The sequence below is a fragment of the Falco punctatus genome (genome assembly GCF_963210335.1).
Source record: "Falco punctatus genome assembly, chromosome: 5".
Lineage (NCBI taxonomy): Eukaryota > Metazoa > Chordata > Aves > Falconiformes > Falconidae > Falco > Falco punctatus.
Window position 1 is genome coordinate 56482935 of NC_137584.1, and position 19037 is coordinate 56501971.

Here is a 19037-nt window from a genome sequence, read left to right on the forward strand (position 1 = left end):
GGGAGGCAGGCTAAGTTGTTGAGGCAAGAACCTTTGTGTGACAGGGAAAGGATGAAGATCCAGAAAGGGTACCTGAGGAAGTGGAAAAAGTGGTAATCCCTCTTGTATGGGCCGGTGGAATCCCAGGACACTCTCAACAAGCATTATCTGTAAGTGTTATATTGAAGCCAGGATCAAAACTGGTATGACAAAAACAATATCCCTTAAAATTAGAAGCAAGGAAAGGAACTGAGAAATTAATAAATGATTTTAAGGCATTTGGATTATTAATAGAATGTATGTTGGAATATAATATCCCTATTTTACCAGTCAGGACACCTGGGACAGGTAAGTATAAACTAGTGCAAGACCTACAGGCTATTAATTCAATCACTCAGGATATCCACCCTGTAGTTACTAACCCCTATAGTTCGTTAATGAAATAGCAGGCCAAGTTATAGCCAGGCTGATCTCAAATTGGCTTTTTATTTAAAGGCAAAAGAAAATTACTATGGTTGGCTTGTAAATGCACAAAACAAAGCAATAATTCCTCCACATTTAATGACACAAATAGTAAAACAAAATCATCAGCAAACTCATTGGGGAATAGAATCAATGCGAGCTAGTCTAAGACCCCAAGTAATTAGTGCAAGAATGACTAAAATAGTGAAGTCAGTTACTGAAAAAAGTCCAACATGTTTGAAAAATACCCCCCTGAATATAAAGCCCACCCCCAGGTATAACAGAAAGAGGGAATTAGGGAATTTCCCAGTAGATTATTGGCAGATTGATTTTTCAGAATTACTTTGACCGCAAGGGTACTGATACCTTCTAGTATTAGTTGATACCTTATTGGGATGGCCCAAAGCTTTTCCCTTTTGTACTGATAAAACAAGAGAAGTAACCAAAAATTTGTTAAAAGAAATTATTCCTAGGTTCAGGGTACCAATAGGAATGTTCTCAGACAGGGGACATCATTCTGTAGCAGAAATACTTCAGCTATTAAGTAAAATTTTAGGAATAGGCTGGGATTTACATACCCCTTGGTGACCCTAGTCAAGTGGAAGGGTAGAAAGAGTGAATCAAACCTTGAAGAGGCAATTAAGCAAACTTTGCCAAGAAGCATCCTTAAAATAGCCACAGGCGCTATCATTAGCCCTGCTTTGGGTGCAGATGCAGCTGTGAACTAACTAAAGGTTAGTCCTTATGAACTTACATTTGGAAGACCCTATCAGGTAACCACTTTTCCGGGTGCAATGGAACAGATGGGGAAAAATTACATTAATGAATATTTAAACTCCCTAGGACAAACTCTGAAAGAGCATATTGACATCACTGAGCCTTTGACTCTCAACACACCAGTGCATCCACATCAACTGGGAGACCAAGTATATATAAAGACTTGGAGTTCTGAACCTCTCCAGGAGAAGTGGAAGGGACTGTACCAGGTACTCTTGACAACACAAACCTCATGAAAGTAAATGGATTAAATCCATGGATCCATTATACCTGGGTCAAAAAGGCCCCCCCTTCCGAATGGTGGACACTAGAGCAAGTGACACCATTGAAACTTAAGTCGACCACTTGGAGGCATAACTAACTGCCCAGGTGTAAAAAGATTATAATATTAATGATGGTCCTGGGAAGACTCATATATATGCAAATAATTCCAAGAAATGTAATTAATATGTATAGCTATGTAACACCAAATGAGACCTGTGAAATAGTTGGGGATGCACGTTAGGTGGAGCGATCCCTTGTGCATCCTGCGCCGCCGTAAATAACACCTGCTTCTTAATACTACATTGGTGTTAAGGAGTTTTATTCCCAAATTTTGGCAACAAGTGATAGAACCTTGTTCTGCACCTTCCATTAAAGACTACATCTCCCAGCATCACCTCTCTTAAAATGCAGTGCTGCTCAAATGACATAGCAGGGATTTTAGGTGCAACATATTTTCTTTAATAATGCCAAATAAATTGAGCAAGTAGTACCGTTTTCTTTCCCTGCACTTGGTTGCATGGCTGTAGCATGAGAGCAGCCATGTAGACTACATAAGATTTTGAATTGAAATATTACAGTCACAAGAATTTTATAAAGCTCTTGGAAGTGATCGAAGAAAACTTTTTTGAAGCAAGGTAATGTGCCCGTTTCTACTGAAGGACAGAGGTGTGCATGCACACAAGTGCACTGTATTTAAAATGGTAAAGGAACACAAGTTTACAGATCTACCTCACCAAAAGCACTCAGGGAACACTTCAGGGAGTTGGACTTGATGATCCTTATGGATCCCTTCCAACCTAAGATAATTCTTTGCTTCTAAGTTCTGCAGTAAAGGAACACCCTGCATAATCAGAAGAATGATGAAACATTTCCATTTCAGGCTGTAAGAGACAGATAAAAATTATTGCTCTACTCCCTTAATGGAGCGGGGGGAAAGGGTTACTTCTTGCATTCTTGGGAGGTACCTTGAAATAGCATTTGAATATACCACAAACACTACTGAATTTTTTTGCATAAAGGTATTTTATTATGATTGCAATGTATATATAGATATTTTTTTTCTTTTTTAATCTGAGGTGCTTATATAAACAGACCCATATCAGCTGCATGACAGTTAGTTTGCAGGACATGACAGCGGTTGAACACCCTTCAGCTCCAAAGCTTTGCTGAAATTAATCTCTTGAGGTTTAGCAGTGCCCTTGGTGAGCTTCAGAAATCGAATACATCCTTTAAGACGGATATTTGTGGTCAGTCCAAACTGGGTCACACCATCTGAAGGAGGGGAAAAAAAAAAGGCAAAAGGAATTAAGTATCGACTCAAACTACCCTAAGTTTGTTCTTTGACAGTCCTGCAGGAGATGTCCTCAGCAATATATTTAGATGGTTTATTTGCTGTATATCTTCTTCATTTAAAAAATGGTAAACATTATGAGTGAATGTGATAAATGCTTATGTTAGGGTAACAATCAAGTTTTCTTTCCTTTTTCTGTCCTAGCATGACAGTGGCAGAAACTGAACGCATTTAAACCGTCACTGTAAACCATGTAACTCAGTAACATGGTATAAAGGAAACAGCAGCTTGTTACCTCAATGTTACATCATAGTGTATGATGCATACATGCTAACCCTGCAAATCTCCAACTTCTCAAGCTATTTATCCACAGAATAACAGAGGAAAAAAAAAAGGCCATAATGGATGCAATTCTCAGCTCTAACATCATGAGAAAGCCAGTTCCTCGGCAGGGACTTCAGGTGTCATTTACGTAAGAGTTTTGAGTTTTCAAGCATTCTGACTTTTTTCCTTGCTGATAGTAAAGCCAGGGATTTGAGTATCTCTCTTCCACTAAAGGAGGGGATAGAAGTGAGGGTTGGTTTGACTGGGAAGCTGGAAATATTTCTCAACTACTTGAAATTCATGGCTCAACTTGTTTCTCAATGTTCTTCCAAGTGAAAAAGTAGCTACAGGGATGTACTTTGATACAAATCTGTGTGACTGATAAAGTAAGGATTGCAGAAAGAACTTTATACCTGTAGAGGACTGACTGGCCATAGCATTATGCTGGTTCACAGAGGATGAGATGGCTGAATCCATCTGTCCCTCCTTGCAGAGGCAAGAATGATAGTAGGAGATAAGAAATGGCTTTTATGGGTAGCTAGGAACTTATATCCTTGCTCATGCTTTGGTGGTGAAAAGTTTCTCTTCACAGGAAATTCTCTACCAGCTAATTCTAGCTGGTTTGCAACTGTTTTGCACTGTTTATGCAGTCAGGAGAACCTTCAAGAGGACTGGAAAATACAAATGCTTATTAATTTTACATAATCCCATGATACTATGTTTTAAACTTGTGATGAGGCTGTCTAGGTATTTGGGATGTTAAAACAAATCTTGGATGAGCTAGACTAGACAGCAAAAGAAGTGTGAGGTGTTTGAATATGCATGTAGGTTTATTAAATTAATTCATAACTTGCCATGTGGCTGAACTCAGGAATATCACTTCAGCATGACGTAAGTGTAGGCTTGTTTTGTACAGATTGTAGTGTTACTTCCATTTGTTTCTCTTGCTATATTCCTCTTGACATACAGTCCAGGATGAGATAGTAACTCCATCTGCAGTGTTTCTTTATTGCTAGCTCCTATGCTACAATCCTGTTTTGTTATAAAAATGCTGCCACAAAGCTGTTTTCCTTCTGGCACAAAGTAGTTGGTCCCTATCAATAGTCACTGTGACTGAGGAACAGCTCTCATCTCAGTATTAAGAACATTTTTGAAAATATTCTGAAGCTTGAGAAAGAAGGCTTTTTGGATGCACTGTATCATGCACTAGAACAGGGGGGAAAAGCAACTTCCAAAAAATAATTTAGGAATTAACTCAAGAGCCATCTTGCCATTGACCCCCATATGCACTAGAGCAGACACATACTGCAAACATATTTAGCTTTTTTGTTTGCAAACTAGAGGGAAACTATTGTTTATAAATGCAACAAAATTGGAACTTTTCGAACAACTGTGTTTTCAGAAAGTAAACTGCTGCTAGATAAACTTGTTGATTGTCTGTGAACAGATGGATACTAGCATTCATTACCAGCTTAGTGGAAGATGAAGCTAGCTACAGAGCTCAGCTCAGTTCTGGATCCTGTTAATTTACCTCTGCGTGAAGCAAGTTCTGTCGAGGGCTTCCAGAATACTGACTAGCAAATTTTAAATATTTTTTTCCTTTAAAAACCACCAGACCATGAGCAAAGATATTAATCAGGAAGAGAAAGTATCCTCTCACCTCTCTGTGCAAGCTTTTGTCCAGAGTCTTCAGTTCCTCAGGTTTTGCAGGCTGATTTACACACACAGTTCCCTGCTCCACCAAGGGCATGTATGCATTCTTCAATTAAATTTAAATTTGCCAAATGCCGTTACTATTAGGCTGTTACTAAACAAAATTTGAAGAGGGAGGCTGGCTGTGTGTGGGCAGCAGAAGGCAGAATGCCTGCTCCTCTGTGACAGTGCTTACATTTGAAACTTGGCAGGGGGATCTGTGGGTCCCTTGGTGCTGTAGAACTTTTTGTTCTGAAATGCAGCTGGACACAGAAACAAGCATCCGTGCCAACTGATACAAACTTGGACAGTGTTACTCATCATCTTTAGCATACTAGTCCTAATTGCAATTAAGACATTACCAAGGCAGTGTTGCCAGAGCAAGGAAAGCATCATTTGTGTGTTAAATGCTCACCAGGATATCCTCCGACGAAGACAGGGTCGTTCGTGTCTGCTGAGGTTGAGGCCCTGTTTGGGCTGTTACTGTCCACCTGTCTGTCGTCTACAGTCAGCTCTAAACGGTGTTTGATCTTGTTTGCACGAACCTTGTGCCAGTGTCCATCACACAAGCTGCCTGGTGCATCGGGCTCATAGACAGCAGAGAAACGGCCTGCACCATTGTCAACGTGAAACATCACCTGAAAAGCATGACATGGAAGTCATGTAGTTCTCAAAACAGTTTTACATTTTTTTTGTTGTGGTTTTATTTTTAAAAAATTTTTATTTAAAGTCAACATTCTCTGACTGCACACACTAAAGCTAATTCAATACCAGACACAGACTCCCTGTCCCTCTGGGATCTGGGTTATGTAGCTGACATAAACACTAGTGGAAATATGCATAATTGTTTTATATGTTGTCGTTTTTCAATCTTTTTGTCTTCATTTTGGGGTGTTTCACACCCCCACCCCAAGCTCTTTATAGTGGTAGATTACTGACTGGTTTTCCAGGCTCTGAAATAAAAGTTACACACAAGAAACTAGTATTATTAATGACAAAGCCTTTCCTCAAAACTTTTCATATTCTCACCAATTTAGGTCCTGATGTTGCTGATTTAGGAATTGCAACTGTTATAGAATCTTTCAAAATATCTTTGTAAAAGTGTAAGAGCCTCCGATGTAGGGAAAAATGTCTGCTATGTGAAAACGACCCAGAAATCCTCATAACCACACACGACCACATCTACTTGTCCATGGCAAGTGCTGCATAAAGGACAGCCCCGATATTGACTGAGACGCCTTGAGATTGGGGTAGTAAGCTTGCATTTAAACTACCTGTGCTTTCTAAAACCAGTCTATAAAGAGCCAAAATGTTTTGCTACTCACTTTTCCATCTACTAATTCGATGCCAAGCCCATCCATTTTCTGGCTGCTGACTCCTAGGAGAACACCGTTCATTCGTGTTGTACGGAATTCGAATTCCACAAGCAGGTCTGTTCCCACTTTGTACGCACCAACTTGGAGAGAAAAGGGGAAGCATGATAAAATTAAGAAAAGCATTTAATACGTTATTCCTAATAATCACACAAAATGTGTTGCCAGTAATACAAGGTAACTAACTCAGCATTATTAATGCACTCCATTTCCATGTGAAATCATATGAGTAACTGTTATGGTGGCTGTGCTTAAGAGTGAGACCTTGCTAGAAAATCACATAGTCCATCCCTAGGCAAGATAACTAAAAATGATCAGTGAGAGTTTTAAGTATCTCACTTTGCCTCCAGTCAACCGGACTTAGGTAGCACTGGAAGTTTTTGAAAGCAGCATCTCCTCTTCCTCTGTTCTTTGCTATCAGCAGAATTGCTGTTCATTACCTGCTTTGGCAAAACCTGTTCCATCGAAGTATGCTCCTTTCTGTGCAGTGACAAAGCATTTTCCAACGTTGAAGCTGGAAGTTGGATTATCCAGGTCAACAGGTGATTCTGTCATTTTAAAACTTCTGATGCAGCCATCGATGCTATAGGTGACCTGCAGGCAATATTTCAAACAAAATGTATAACTGTGCAAAGCAAGCTGAAATGCTCAGCATAAAGACCTAAAGTATGTCAGCAAGAATTACCTTTCCTCTGCTTCTTTGCTGGATTTATGGAGATGAATAAAACTTGCATTTTACATGGCTAATCCTTAATATCTGATTATAACTGGAATCTAATCTCAGTCATACTGAGGATGAATTATATTACTTTTCAGGGATGTGATCTGAGTCACATCTATTTGGCTTAATGGAGAGGACATAAAATAATACACTGCATAATGAAATATAGCAAATTACATCAGCAATGCAGGAATTTAATGGCCTATGCCTTTTTAATTGACTAGGTTATGGGGTTTGTGAGTAGATGAAGATACCGGATAGAGTTCTCCAGCCACTGGTAATTTTACTAGGGCTTTTTTTTTTTTTTTTTCTTTTTGCCCCCTTTTAATCACTTTACTATGGACCCAATGTTGCATGGTCAGACAGAGCTGATGCAGGTACACAGCTTCTAAAATGAACAAAGCCCCTACGTAAAGGCTGTTAACATAGTTCGCGATGTAATAACTCTTATATAGGTCTGGTGACTATGGTGACAAGGGCCACTCCGTTGGCCAGAGGGGCAGGTGGAGGCAGGGGATGTGCTAGAGTACATGGAGGCTCCTGTACAAGTTTGCAAACTGCACCTCCAGTTTGGCTTCTGCAGTGGGAGCACATTACTGTGACCCCAAGTGTGTGGTATGTGCACACTTAAGCTGGTGGTGTAAGTGAGATTCTGCGTGGGGCAGGGGTGAGAGGCTGCCCTGGCTGTGATCAGTGCAGACCATGGGACCTCTGAAAGCCACTGGCATCTCCCTCAGAGCTCTCCCACCCTTTTCTCTCTGAAGTGTGCAGAAGCTGCATTTTGGTTCTCAGCTTCAGACAAAGGCTCTGGTCTTTGACCAGAAAATTTATCCCTGATGTCAGTGGGAGACAGGAAAATGATAAACAAACAGGTACTTTGAGGAAGAAAAGGAAGACATATTAATAAGCAATGCAGCAGGAAGCAGGAAAATAAAAATCAGCATATAAAATACAGCATAGAAATATGTACAAATAGAGAAAGGAAAAAGACACACCTGCAGGGAGAGTCTTGACTCTGCATACTACCTCCTCTGACAATATCCTGAGTAGCAATTTGAAAGAATTTCCAAAGAATTTATTTCCTTGTAAATCAAAGCTGAATGTACTGTGGAATTATATAGCTTATTACTGCTAAACATACCTGTACAAAATTTTCATGACAACTTGAGCAATATCAGTGAATAAATTCAGCTGTGAGCTGAGCAATGTTTTCTGTCAAGATTCCTCATAAATAGATGTTTTTCTAATTTCTAAGTGAAAGTCATGTCCAAATCAACAAGGTTTTGTTACCAAAAAAGAAAAATGCCACAAAAGAAAACAAATCTTGCCAGCTTCACTGTGAGAATAAATAATAGAAATGCAAGTTTCATAAATAACTCTACAACATTCTCTACATTTCAGATTTCACTTTCTTTATGGAAAAGCAAATCCGGTTATACTTTAGCATGGTAACAGGCAATATAACCTCTTTTGCTGAAAGCAGAGTTTTGAGTGCTTAAAATGTGATAACTGCTGAAGTGAAACAAGTAGGTATCAGTCTTCTGCACTGAATAGGAAGCCAACCTACCTATGATTACGTATTAGATTAGTGTCTAAAAAGGCTGATGTGTGTTTGGAAGAAAACCTTAATGAAGATAATACATCCTTTCAACTTACTTTGCTTCAAAGCCTTTACGTGAAGCCTACAACACAACCATCTATTAATACATCATGTGATGTATTTTATTGAGAACGATTGAAAGGCAAGCGCTGTTTTTTTACCTTCTGTGAATGACATTTGAAGTCACAGCTTCATTTAAATCCCCAAGCACATAAGACTGTCAGGATCTGACATGACTGTTATTGCCAGACTGAGCCATTTATGTGCATGGGTTCCCTCCATTACTTCTGACGAGGAGCAATAGGTAAGGATTTAGTGTCACCTTTCTCCTTAGATTGGTATTTGTGAATTGCAGATGTATTTCAGAAAACATCATTTGATAGTATTAGGAATTATATTTTGTGGGTAGTTAAGTATTGCTTTTGTTTTTCAGTGCCTCAGATATTGTTTGCTAAACCCAAATGATCAGTACATTTGCCTCAGTTTGGGCTTTCTTCACAATCCATATTTTCGTGAGAAATACAAACTTACAGGTCAGTTTTCTGTATGGATTGTAGCTCTCAGATTTAGAGTGGTTACTCTTCTCCTTCATTCCCCATCCATGAGCTATTATCGGGACTTACTTAAACAGGATCTAGGAATTCCTTTTCTGTATTTCTTTTGCCCGCCTGAACCGGTGGACTCTTGCCTGCCTTTAGACTAGTACCTGCCATTCCATAACCGTCTTACTACAATGGTATTTACTTACATGCAGTTTCTTTGAGAGCCTGGTTTGTTTCCCCACCAGGATTTGTACTTTTGCCTTCTCTTTACTGATCTGTATAACCACCCAGAATGAGCCTAGACATAGCTGCTGCTGACATTCCAGTTTTTTTCCAAATTGTGCTGCACTATATGCCTAATTTGTTTGCTATAAACGAATTAACTCAAGTTCTGGCCTTGGCTTTGAAAAACCCTTACGCACAGACAGAAAAATAATGCAGGGAAGAGGTTTTTCTCTGATTCTGATACTGGCATATCCTGGTGGGTGGGAGGGCAGCAGGAAAGTGAGATGACTGACATGTAGTTGTGCAGATAGATGCAGTAAATGGGCCAAGTGAGGGAATACAGTGTTCCTAGTTAATTCTACAAAGTTTAGGCCAAAATTATATTCACCTGTCTGGGCACTCTGTTTACCAAGGTATCTTCTGTGTAAGCTTAGAAGCTGGGCACTTATACCAAAACAGTGATAAATTGATATATGCACATTTAATTTGGAAACAGAAAGAGGACAATAGCGCTTTCATGACCTTACTTCAAAATACTTTCCCTCCTAGTTTCGTAATAACAACACAAAACCAGTTATCTGTAAGCAGCAGTACTACTGGGTACTTTGTCGAGAGTAATTTTGGGTTCTGCTGCTTCTCTTAGGAGACATTTTCACTGTTATCATTTATTGCTAGATTAATTACAGCTAAGAGAAAGGGCAAGTAGTATTCAGGACCTTATACTCTAGCTGCACAGGGATCCAAGTGAACACAAGTGTATGGACATTTTTACTCCTCCGTAACAGTAACTAACTCTGCTGTTTCTAGTTCTTTGCATTAACTGGATTCTGAGTCCATTCTTTCCATTGTAAGAATGTAGTGTATCTCCACTAAGGTCCATTTTATTCATATTCTTGAGCAGTCTGATGGAAAAGCAAAACAAAACTGAACTGGGAAGACATTGGTACCTATCAAGACATATTTAAGGAGTGTAAGATAACTTAAACAAACTTGCTTACCGGACCAATTCTTCTAGTTGTGTAGTTTACGGGCAATCCTCCAACATACAGCATTCCTACAACATCCAATATATCGGCCTTCTTGGGGCTAACAGTATTGTTTGAAACATCATCTACTATAAGGCTTCCTTCTTGCTTCATTCGAATTACTTTAATCTAAAAAGACACACAAATACAATACAATTACCGAGAGTTTTCTGACAACAAAGTGCTTCCAGATTGTAACTAGCCTTACAGTCCAAAATACATAACTATGCATGAGAAGGTTCTAGGAGTGGTTACAGAAGTACTGTGGCAGCAACTATGGATAATGTTCATGGGAGAGAGCCCCTGTGCAATGTTTTGTGCAAATAGATGAATTACACCTGAGTTGGGAGGCATCATGACTATTATTTATTAGAATTGCTGAAACGGACTTGGGGTTCCTTTAAAAAGCTTCATTGTTGCTATCACAGGCATGGCACAATATTGTTTTTCCTGGAATCAGACAGCAATTTTAAGTACTGGGAATAGTAAACGCTGAAAATTAATGGCACTGGTTACAAATCTTTATTGCAGCACATGTTTGCAGACAACATTGAGTTTATGATTCCATTAGTTTCGATGTGCCTCAGATCATAGTTCATGCTAGAGTAAATATAATACCAGCTACGTTCTGTTAGTATCATGGCTTCTGTTCAGACAAAGGGGCTCTGAATCTCACGGAGGAAGTGCAATTGAGGAAATTCTACCCCAACAACTGTAGGCCAATGTCCTTCCAAAGGTTTATACTGAGATGTCTACAAATCGATGTAATAAGAGTTCTGTATAAAAAAGGGATAAATGTAAAATGCAACACGCATACTAGCAGATTTCCAAGCAGCACAGTAGTTAGCTCACCAGAGCAGCAGAGAGACACACAGCATTTTTCTTTGGTTTTTCTTTAACAAGGCTGCTTCTGCTTCAGTGTGACAGCGCATCTATCATGCAACGGGAATGACTAAACACTAACAATGGGAGGCCTGAAGGTGAGGGGCTGAACTTGGTGTTTATGGACAACCGTAAATTTGAGATGGATAATTGCATCTTGGGCAGAAGGAGGATTTGGTGAGCGAGACAGGAACTGGGAACAGACATTCTTACAGAGGACCTGAGGAGACAGCAGCAGCAAGATGCGGCTTCTGTAGGCCTGATGGGAATGTTTTAACCTAAACCACTTCAAATGGAGAAAAGGTTGTCACTAAAAGCATTATTTTAAGGAGAAGCCCCTGCTTTCTTAAAAACAAAGGCTGTGGTCTTTTCTTAAAGAGGTTGCCTTTTTACCCCATCCCAAAATGAACTTTTTTTGTGCTTTTGGGGAACTGTGACTATGGATTTTGTCTCAATTCTCTCCTACAAAAATGGCACCTACAACAAGGGTCCCTCTCTCACAGAGTGCCAAGCTGTGCGTCCAAAGGGCACACCCTTACATTAAGAAATATAAGCTCCAGTTCTCTTAGAATATAGAGAAAAGAGCTAAAAAAGCAAAGCACATCTCTTCTGTATATATTTATAGAGGGTCTAGCAGAAAAGGGCCCTGGTCTACTGCCAGTGCTCCTAGGCATTATGTAAACCAGATAAATAATGACTACAACTTTATTTTTTCCCCTCATGAAATACCTTGGTATAGAGCATTTGCCATCATCAAAAAGTTCATGAATAAAATTCCTGCAAGAACAAGGTGGCAATGAAGCAACGAGGGACTAAGGATGAGTGCAAAGAGGTTTTCATAAGAGTAATTCAAGCACAACAGAAAATGCAATTAGATTTTTTCTCATTTGGTGACAGAGGTGTGGATGGTGACCTTGCAAATATCTGTCCAAAATTCAATGTCTCTAATAGTATACAATTTGAATACATAGTTACATATATTCTTTTATTCTCTGTCTTTATGGGTGCCTTCAAGCATGTTACCTGATGAATATACTATGTGTCTGTTGTTCTTGGCCCAGTAAATTCTAAACTTCATGGCTGTGGTATTCCTTCCCTTACCATCCAAATGCCACAGGCATTGTACATAAATGCTTCCTCTCATAAAGTCACAGAAGGGACTACCAAATAACTCCATGAATATGATACTGATTCCCTAATGAATTGAATTAATAATGCAGAGTAGATTTACTTAAATGTTACTTCCTTTTTCTTTGTTCTTAGCATTATGGCTGAACAGTGACATTATTAACATAGAAACAACTGGCTTTAATGATGTATTCCATTATCATGAGCTGATACTCACTTGAGCCCTATAGGCAGGAGAGAACATTTTCTGCAGTACCTTACCATACATGAGAAATACTCTAAATATGTCCAGAACTATGTGTTTCCTGAATGACAAACTTCAAAGATCAGCTCTAGCTTTTTTGTTAGTGGAATGTGTACCGTGTACTTAACAGTGAATCTGAAAGCACAGATTTTGGAGACTACAGAAGATCCTAATTGTAAAGTTTAGCTTGTATAGACTACATTTTGCAATTACCTTAAGGCAAAAAAATTGTAATGCTCTTAGCATTACAAAGGATAATTTAGCATTAGAGACTATTATACCTTGTGCCACTGGCCATCGTTTATTTTATTGGAAATCATTGTGTTGGTGTCTCCACTCCCCAAATCGTAGCTGAAGTAGGGCAGCCCATTCTTTATCTGAACTGTAGCAAAATCAGCATGGTTGATGCGGGCCATATAAAACAGCAAGCCAGAATCAGCTGTTGTTCGGACTTCAAATTCAATTGTAAGTCTGGACAAACAAACAGGAAAACAACAAAGGAAAAGATATTTAGAGTCAGACAGCAGACAAATTTATCTGTTTACCTTTTTGTATTCCTCTAAAAAAACTTTACAGTTAGTGGCCCGTTTTACTTGTCCATCAGAGTTTAAGAAAAATAATTTGGTTATACATGAATTGCATTTCACACATATCCAATCCTTGACAAGTGAGTGTTCATTAGTCCCTTTGCTGTGGAAATATAAAAGTGCAACCTTGGCATAGGATTTCAAGATATAATTCTCAGCTGCAGCTGTAGTTGCTAGACAATCCCAGTGCTTGTAAAATTCCAGCGGCGTTATCCATCATCCACACACATAATGCTCACAAAGAGGAGTGAGCTGTAGTGACAGCTGGCAAATGCTGAGTTTCTAATGAGTTGTATTGCCTGAAGACAGGTTGCAAAACTTTTAAAGATGCAGAGAGAAGAGTTTATAAAACATTTATTCTGATTTCTCCCAATGGAAAATGGGGGTGTGTCTGAGGAGGTCTACTGACCCCTTGGACAAAATGGTAATATCAACCACCCCCCCACCCCCACCCACCCCCAGCAAAATACCTGGGAAGAAATTATTTAGATTATGTAGATACTAAGGTTGTATTGGCAGCACATCACTAACCTAGCCCAAGCTGAGCTGCAGTCAGTACCTGGAAGTAGTTGATAATATAAATGTAAAAAATCATTGCATTAAAATGATCGGCCCAGGATTTTTATTTGAAAAGATGGGCCAGGACTGTAGGATTACATATTTCTTTTAATTATATGCCTATTTTCTAAAAATAGCATACATGAAAATATGCAGTACGGCATCTTTGTAGGTAAAAATAAGTGTGAGGCTGATGGACTCTAAAGCAGCAAAAATGCTTAGTGGTGTGACATAGCATATTTGTTAATGATCATGTGGCTTCAGAGCAAAAATGAACAATTAACAAGTTACAGCCTCACAAATCCATTGAAAACAGCTGTATTTTTATAAGTAGCTCTTGGAATTCCTTTGCATATCAACATGTGTATGTATATATTGGGAGGGCAATGTCATTTTGCCTATTTACTGTGCAAACTTGATCTTAACTGTTGGAGGAAAGGGGAAATAATGTTTGCTTATTACAAGAAATTATCAAATTACTGACCCAAGAAACTTTCTTCTGAAAAAGAAGACTATGAACTCAGTTGCATGACCTGGTTCCATTCCTCTGTTTTTCTGTGACTCGGTCTGGGATCTGTTTGTGACCGAATCTTTGCAAACAAAGAAGTAAACTGTTTTTGCGAGAGCTACTCAGGCGGGCACTTCATTGCCTAGATGTCATGCTTTAACGCTTTTTATGTTTGCTTAATGAATTAGCCATCATATGTGATCTTCTTCAAATTATGCCGATAATTTTGGGAGATGCTTTTGAGAATATTAGGGAGGGGCATTTTATTTTGACATGATTCTATCAAAACTCATTGCTGAAATAAACAATGTACCTGTTTTTCACTTTGGTGTCATCAAATGCAACTGCAATGTGACTGTTCCTTGAAAGACCAAATTGCTTGCCACCTTCCAAAAGGGTTGGTTCTGTGTCAGCAGCACAGGAATCCTGCAAAATATACAGTGATCGTACAAACTTCATATTTCAAATCTATCTCAGCAGTGCACATGCTGGAAGTCTTCCAGCTGCTCAGGACTGAGAATATTCCACCTAGTCCAGACACTGGCACCGCAATTTCCCAGTGTGTTGATGTCTCATCACACCAGCTGAAGTTACAAACCAGCATGACAGGAACTTGGTGTAAAAGCAGAGCTCATTAAGCTGGCTGTAAAAGCAAATAAAAGTAATATATGAACACTGCTGCTTTCATGCCTCCAGTGAACATTTACAAGAGTCTTAAGTGATTTCCAGGCAGCTCAGTGTACTCTTAGCTCACATAACTGAGTTTTACACAGTAGGATGCTCTCTTACAGAAATGAAGCAAGACTTAAGTTTTAAAGGGATGCATTGCTGTCAACTTGAAATCTAGCCACCTTAAAAATAATGAGTTAAAAGTAATTTCAGATCCTGCACCTGTCAACAAGTCCTCCATTTTACTTCTTTATATTGTTTTACAATTGTATTCTTTTTTTTAATGTGCTGCCGTTTCCCCTGGTGCTGCTGAAAGGCCCCCACAAACAATAAAGGAAGCCGAATAACTGATGGATAGGAGTAACAACTGTTAAACTCCCTGAGTTGCCTAATGTAGACACATCACCCAGGCAGTAAAGAAAGAAACTCCTCCCTGTCTGTTCCACTTCTACTGATCTTAACATGGTGCAACAATGGAAGGTAAAATATCTTCTGCCCAGTATAATCTTCTCTTTTTAATTTAACCAGGTCTTTTAATCTCTGGCCCTAAAGCTCTTGTATAGGGGTGCCTGGGGCAAGGCGAGACCATGGTAATTACAGCTCCTACTGATGAGCTTTTGCCTCCCATTGAAAGTATAGTGAAAAAACTACTCAAAGAATCTAACACAACACAGTATCCAGGACAATACCGCCAGGGAAAAAAAACCCAAACTGATAGCTGTGAGCTCTCTTTTTTAGCACTGTGGCTGTTATCATTTTGGATTGGCGACAGTCTCTTATTTGAGCCCTGACTCAGCAGGGACCTGCAAAGCACAAGGTGCAGTGCTTTACTGACAAAGAGCTCTTTCTGTGAAACTTTTTGAAAATGTCATGAGTGACTCATCAGGCGATGAGATTTCAGCTGCCAAGAGGAAATTCCTTTCCCCCTTCTCACTCAGTTTTTCAGCAGTGTTACATTTTTTTGCTTTCACACATCACAAAAATCTTCACAACAGTATAGAATACTTCTAAAAATTAGTTTTCCACAACGAACGCTCTTGTTTGAATATGACAGGGTAAACCACCATGCGTTACAAGTACACATCAGTGTGCAACAGAGGGAAAAAACAGGGAAAATTCAGCCGGATCAAGCAGTTATGAATGTGTAATAGCAGCCTTCCAGTGATCATCAAATAGAAAAAAAAATCATAGTCCCATGAATCTGGTAAAGTTTCTAATTATTTGAAACTTTACAGGTTTATCTAGAAGTTTAACAACTATGTTAATAATAATACTGTGTATATATAATACTTGGAATAGCATTCGGGCTTGCTAAAATTTGAAGATAGAGATTAACTACTGGTACTGGAACAGCAGGAGAAAATTGGAAAACACACTAACGCACACTTTTGAGTGGCATACTTCTACATACTACATGGTAAAAGGACATAGTCTGACAGTAATTTCAGTCCTGGTATATGTCAGTAAAGGATCTGTCCCTGACACTTCAGCTGCTGCCCAGCATCAGCAAAACCCCTGCAGTTGCTCTGCATCCAAGCAGGACTGTAAGAAAGGCCATGGACTGCAGGATAGTGCCAAACGTGATGGCTGGAATCATAACAAGCATACAGTGGTTTACTGATAAATACTGATTGATAATAGTGAATATTCATTAGGTTGATGTGAAAAGGAAAAACAAAATGATCAGTAAGGTATGCTTAAAAAACTTCCAGGTTTTATTCACAAGACTGTGCCTGGTTTCACTTTATCTAAGGGCAGCCAGTTTTACAGCCTTCACAAGGCTGTGAACTAAGCATGGTTCATCAGCCTATATTAAAATATCCCAGCTTTGGTTTTTCAGTAATGGCCTTCAGGTGTCCTGGGTTTAAACCTGGCTGCTTAATAATCTCCCATATTACCCAAGAGCCTCAAGACTGAACTATTCAGCTGCACTTCAGTCTTGTCAGATGTCAGGGACTTGACTGGTAAATCAAGCTAGATGTGTATCAGTGGAAATAAGGAACAGAAAAGCCCACTGGTGAACTGTCACACATTCTCTACAAACAATGCTGTATTAGCAATTACAGAGAAAGTAATTAGGGGAAAAAGGGAGCACCACTGAAGCAGTCACTACAGTTCACCGATTAGTGTTAGTAAAACAATGAAGTAATGCATGGAGCAATAGTGCAGATACCGTCATGGAGTGAAATACAGAAGTAATGCTGGCGCTCTTCATTTCAGTGGCAAGCGAATCCTGAGAAGCAGTGAATAACATGAGGCAGAAGCAGCGTTTACCCAGGGTTGAGAATGTTGAGAAACATTTTAGCATATGTAGCAAGCAGCAGCAGCAGACTAGTGACCAAGTGTATTTCCCAACTATCCTACTTCTAGATCTTGTCTTGCCTTTAGTAGAGAGTAGGTTTTTGCATTTTGGATTAAACTCCACTCCCCTTTTACATGCAGATGGATAAGAGAGGTAAAAAAAAGTCCTAAAAGGACTTAAGTAGAACAGATTCCCTATTTAAGCCTACCATGTGGAAATAATTTTTTTTCTGCTGTATATTTTCCATATACATTCCTTCTACACTGGGCTTTTCTATAAGTAACTGTCATATGAATGCTATTTCATGATTAGACTGTAGTTACTTACTTTGTTGCAACGTTTCCCAGAAAAATACTTTGGAGAACTTGCTTAGACGAATGTAAAAACTTGCCTTTTAAAAAGTACTTTCAAGCCTTCAAAATACTAAAATGGTTTAATTTTTCCAAGAGGGAAAGTGTAGTAATGGCATTTTATTTAGACTTTTGTTTTGAACTCCTCTTTCAAGTTATCATGACTCTGGCTATGTGATATACAAAACTCACCTAGTTACAATGGGACTAGTTTCTGGTCTATGAGCAGAACTATTCCTCTTAATTTTGCTGTTTAAAAGTTAGGGTTTTAGAGTCTTAGAAAGTGTGCATTTGCTCTGTCACCTGCTTCTGTGTTTTTTTATTTTGTTTGTAATGCTTGATCAAAGGCTATTATGGCTGCACTCTTTCACAGCACTCACCATTAAACTGGATAAGTCTTCTCACCTTGTTGTTGCCTGGTTCCTGATCTTCCTATGGTAGCCTTACTACACTGCAAATTTGCTTACTTCCAACTCCAAGCAGAAAGATGCATCAGACCCCTCGTGTTACAACTACTCCACCTTGTGGGAATGAATCAAAAATGTGGCCCTAGAGCATTAAAAAGCCAATCCATGTAGCTCCGCGGCTCGGGGCAGGGTAATAACTAAGATGGAGCCTTGCCTGTCTTGAACCGCAGGCTCCTATTTCCAGGTACAGATGGCTGTGTGTGCTGTGGAGACTTCAGTAGTGCCTGACAAGTCCTTCTAGATAAAGCTGTGCCATATGTACCTGGCCAATGAAGGTGGCCATGAACCTTGAATATAAAATTAGGGGTTTTGGCCTAATTTTTGTACTGTTTTTTTGTAGGAAATTATTGTTAGAAATCCTACCCATGTCCAAGGAAAACTAGGTATGAATTCTGAAAATGAGTTAGGTAACAAGGAGTGACTATAGCAATGAAGCTGGGTTCCTTTGTCTCTGACAGACTTACAACCAACCAATTCACTGATAATCACTTTTTTTTTTTTCCTCCATCATCACGCAATTAATTGATAACTCTGGGTCACACAGAAAAATACAGTACAGATAAACTCAGCGTTCTGTGATATTGTGTCAATGAGAAGGTGTGAAATAGGAATGCAGATTAAACCTGACCCAGCGTGGGAATGCCTCCCAAAATGGTTGAAAGACCTTGTGAAGCCAGTTTGGGAGAAACTATCAAAATTACTGACTCCTTTGTATTTGATATATAAAAAAAGGGAAGTTAAATATTCCAGTTGTTAACCTTTCAAACCCATCTTTTTGTAGTAGTGTAAACAGGCTCCTAAATGGGAAATCTGCAGTCTTTTCACACTGTTTGGAAACCGCATCCATACTGAACTATGTCCTGCATAAACCTGTGGGTTGTATGCAGGTCTAACAAAATGCAAAGGATTTCCTACCCCTAAGAATATCCAGTAGATAAATTCCAGTAGATATATTATTCAGTTTAATACTCAGATATCTGAACGTGTCTTTTCTGACAATAAAATGTGGCATCAATTTGTAAAAGTGCTACATTTGTAAGAGAAAAATTTTCTTCTTAAATTTTATT

General features: G+C 39.0%; 1 protein-coding gene across 4 annotated transcripts in view; it reads right to left on the reverse strand.

The window, feature by feature from the left end:
• Positions 1–2486: 2486 nt before the first annotated feature.
• The window catches only part of LAMA2 (laminin subunit alpha 2), a 377492-nt gene continuing 360941 nt past the window's right edge, over positions 2487–19037 (reverse strand). For all 4 annotated transcript variants that reach the window (XM_080390370.1, XM_080390369.1, XM_080390372.1 and 1 more), the window contains 7 exons: positions 14496–14608; positions 12811–13000; positions 10249–10404; positions 6603–6756; positions 6115–6245; positions 5205–5427; positions 2487–2754 (listed from right to left, as the gene is read on the reverse strand). In XM_080390370.1, coding sequence (XP_080246496.1) covers positions 2597–2754; positions 5205–5427; positions 6115–6245; positions 6603–6756; positions 10249–10404; positions 12811–13000; positions 14496–14608 — 1125 coding nt within the window. In that variant the 3' untranslated portion in view covers positions 2487–2596. The remainder of the gene's footprint in view (positions 2755–5204; positions 5428–6114; positions 6246–6602; positions 6757–10248; positions 10405–12810; positions 13001–14495; positions 14609–19037) is intronic.